Source organism: Brachypodium distachyon, chromosome 3 (assembly GCF_000005505.3).
Source record: "Brachypodium distachyon strain Bd21 chromosome 3, Brachypodium_distachyon_v3.0, whole genome shotgun sequence".
NCBI classification, from domain to species: domain Eukaryota; kingdom Viridiplantae; phylum Streptophyta; class Magnoliopsida; order Poales; family Poaceae; genus Brachypodium; species Brachypodium distachyon.
In genome coordinates, this window is record NC_016133.3 from 30,850,524 (window position 1) to 30,854,048 (window position 3,525).

At 46.1% G+C, this 3,525-nt stretch overlaps 1 protein-coding gene across 1 annotated transcript; it reads left to right on the forward strand.

Annotated features, from left to right (window-relative positions):
- The first annotated feature begins 1,708 nt into the window (after nt 1–1,708).
- On the forward strand, nt 1,709–3,111 carry LOC100836656 (protein RESTRICTED TEV MOVEMENT 2). The gene has a single exon (XM_003571856.4). The coding sequence runs from the start codon at nt 1,839–1,841 to the stop codon at nt 2,841–2,843; it is 1,005 nt and encodes a 334-aa protein (XP_003571904.1). The 5' UTR covers nt 1,709–1,838; the 3' UTR covers nt 2,844–3,111.
- Nucleotides 3,112–3,525: the final 414 nt, after the last annotated feature.

The following is a 3,525-nucleotide window of genomic DNA, read 5'->3' on the forward strand; positions in this document are numbered from 1 at the left end:
AACCTTCACATGTATAATTGACATAATTTTAACCTATGGATCAATAAGCACATGATGGAATAAGAGAAACTACGTGTGGACGTAGTCCAAAAAATCTAAAAGTTGTACATGCCAATAGATAATAGGCATAAAAAGATAAAAATTAAGGATTAAACAACATATAATAACGTGTACGATAGATGCCTAAAAAAGTTTCTTAAATTATCTAAATTTAAAAGTTACGACACAAAGCTAAATGCAACAGGCGGACAAAGGGTGATAGCCAATAGATAATAGGCATAAAAAGATAAAAATTAAGGATTAAACAACATATATTAACATGTACGATAGATGCCTAAAAAAGTTTCTTAAATTATCTAAATTTAAAAGTTACGACACAAAGCTAAATGCAACAGGCTGACAACGGGTGATAAATGAAAGCCGTCAACCGAAACAAGGGGAGGCCGTTAGGCAAGAGCTACTGGATGGCAGTGAAAATAAGAAAGCACGACCAGGGAAGGTGAAGAATGAAACGAAAACATGAATATATCGAGTTCTATAGGCAAAGTAAATATTTAATTAAAAAATGAAACCCACATGATACGGTCAATAGACATATCATCGGTATCCTTGCAGAAGTTTTCTTGATATGTGAGAAAATAAATCACGCCAACAAAAAAAGGACGAAGGAAATATATTGTTACACAAGTCTAGCCGCACAATCTGTGCGGGTCACCCCGCTAGTTTATAGTAAAACCGGAGGGCCGAGGAAAGGGGGATTTTTTGAATGGATGGATGGACCAGGTCGGGTAGGTCCAAACTTTCCTATTTTGCCATGTCCGTGGAATTTGTCTACGTTGCCTTCCAATTTTATACTTTCAGCGATCAAATACTACTCATGGTGTGGGTTAGGATCAATGGATTTGGTCCTTACGATTGACCTGGGTGGACGGTCTATACTAATTCATCCCTACCGTAAAAGTCTCAGACACCTTATTTTTTAGCAAAAAACTTAAATCTCAGTTGATGCATCAAAAGAGTTGGACTAATATTTGGATGTCGTTTCACTCTTATGTTTCCATCGTTCCGTTCCGAATCTTAAAACATAAATCATATCTGATGGCTGAAAAATCAAATTATCTCTAACTAAAAATCAGACCACTTAGATATAGCAAAACCAAAATATATATTTTGAGAGAAAGTCTATTTGGCCCCTCGAAATCAAGGGTTAAGGTACCGTAAGACACTCTAAATTTAACATCATGTATATTGCTAAAACCAACACTTCTTACTCACATACTACCTCCGTTTCATAATTCTTGTCGAAATCTTACATGTATCTAGACACCTTTTAGAAATAGATATATTTATTTTTAGGCAAATTTGAGACAAGAATTATGGAACGGAGGGAGTAACTATTATTGAGAAAACACGACATCGCGTCAAGCGCAAATCCTACTGGTGCTAGAATGCATTCTTTGGTCGGATTGTTTCCTCACCTCCCTTCCAATTTACCTCCAGCGCAAATATCCCCAACCTTTCGTCACCTGAAAGGCAGCTAGCTAGCTCTTCCTTACACATCGCCGGCCGGATCGATTAGCTCCATCCAAAATTTCCTCCGTTTACTTCTCTCCTGATGCAACACGTTTCGAATAACCACTAGCTCCGTCCACCGGCAAGCTAGTATACATTCACAACCATATCGATCTATATATATGCCCTGCGCATGGTTCCAATCTTCTCATCTCTCTCCCAACATCATTCAGTCGACCGACCATACATATAGCATTATAGCCACATTCTTACATTCTTACATCTGCAGCAACACGTACACCATTCCTTGCTTACAGTACTTCCTCATGGCGGCCAAGCAACATTGCTCAACCAAGCCAGCATCATCAGGAGCAGGAGCAGCTGCTGCAGGCGACTTGGACCCCAAGTTCGAGTGGATCGAGAACGCCACGAACTACGTCCTCCGCATCAACCTCTCGGGGTTCAAGAAGGACGACTTCAGGGTGCAGGTGGACGGCGCCGGCAGGCTCACCGTGCGCGGCCACCGCCCCGCCTCCGGCCCGAGCTTCCACAAGGTCTTCCAGCTTCCTTCCACCGCCAGCCTCGACGACATCACCGGACGCTTCGACGCCAGCGTGCTAACGCTCACCGTGCCCAAGCGAGCTGCTGCAGCCGCGCCGGCGCCACCGACGACCATCGAGGAGATCAGGAAGCCCAAGGCCAAGGAGGAGGCGGCGGCTCCCAAGCCACCGCCAACAGAAGGAGCCGAGAAGAAGGAAGCCGCCGGCGTGAAGCCGAAGGAAGAGACCGACAAGGAGGGCGCGTTGAAGAAAGCGCTGGACGAGGACACGAGGAAGGCTGTTAAACAGAAGGAGCAGGAGGAGGACAGACGCAAGCAAGAGCAAGAGCAAAAGCCATCGCCTGCTGCGAGGGAAGAAGAAGTGAAGCCCAAGGCGACCGAGGCGGCAGCAGCCGCTCCACAGGAGAAGCCGAAGCCGGCGGTGGCGAAGCCGGCGGCGCCGCTCAAGGAGCCAGACGTTGCCAGCGGCGAGAAGCCCAGGCAGGCGGTTGACCGAGAGAGCCTAGCGGAGAGAGTGAGGCAGCGCAGCGAAGAAGAGAAGGCCAAGGCGGCGGCTGCTGCTGCTGCCGCCGCAGCTGAGCAAAAGAAGATGACGTCGGCGTGCGTTGCTTGGAAAGAGCGTGTGGCAAGCGAGCTGGAGGAGCTCGCGGAGATGAAGTGGGCGCAGGGTCTGGTGGAGACGGCGAGGAACAACAAGGAGGTGGTGGCCACCGCCATCGCCGCCTTCTCTCTCGGCTTCTTCGTCTCCCAGAAGCTCTTCTCCAGGAAGTGAGCAGTACTGCAGTAGTCCATGAGACCCTCAATCGACCATGCCACATATCTACACGACCTCACACATGCATGTGGATAAATGTACTCATGTAAAGATATTTGTGTATTAAAGTGTACATTGTCACAACAAAAAATGGAGTAAATACCATATATGTAAATGTACCCTCTAGAAAAACTGAACATTATGTACATCTACTACACCCAAGATTACCATTTCCACTGGTGAAACCAGAGAATACAACATATAGCTGCAGTAAGGTGGTGGCATACACAATATCTCCACAGGTGATGTATAGTGTACAGTCTGCAACATACCATTTGCACGAAAATCTATCCCAAACACCATTGGAGATCTTCTTCCCTGCAGTGTTGAAACTGGACATATATCAGAACGTTACACGTGACAGAATCTTGAAACATGACTGCAGAGGGTGCTTTGTACAAAGCTAGGGTGGCTTCCCTTTTATTCTTCTTAAGCTTGGTTTAGATTGCCAGGCACAATGTCAATCTTTTCACCCGACACATATGTTTCTGCAGACTGCAGGACCGGCAATTCATCCAACAAATCAGTAAACTCCAACAGAAGGTGAGGAATGGGTAAATTCCATTGCTTTTCTGGAACTCATTTTACGAACTGGGGACAGCTGGCACCCCAGGTCCTATTTTGGACTCTGGACATGAGG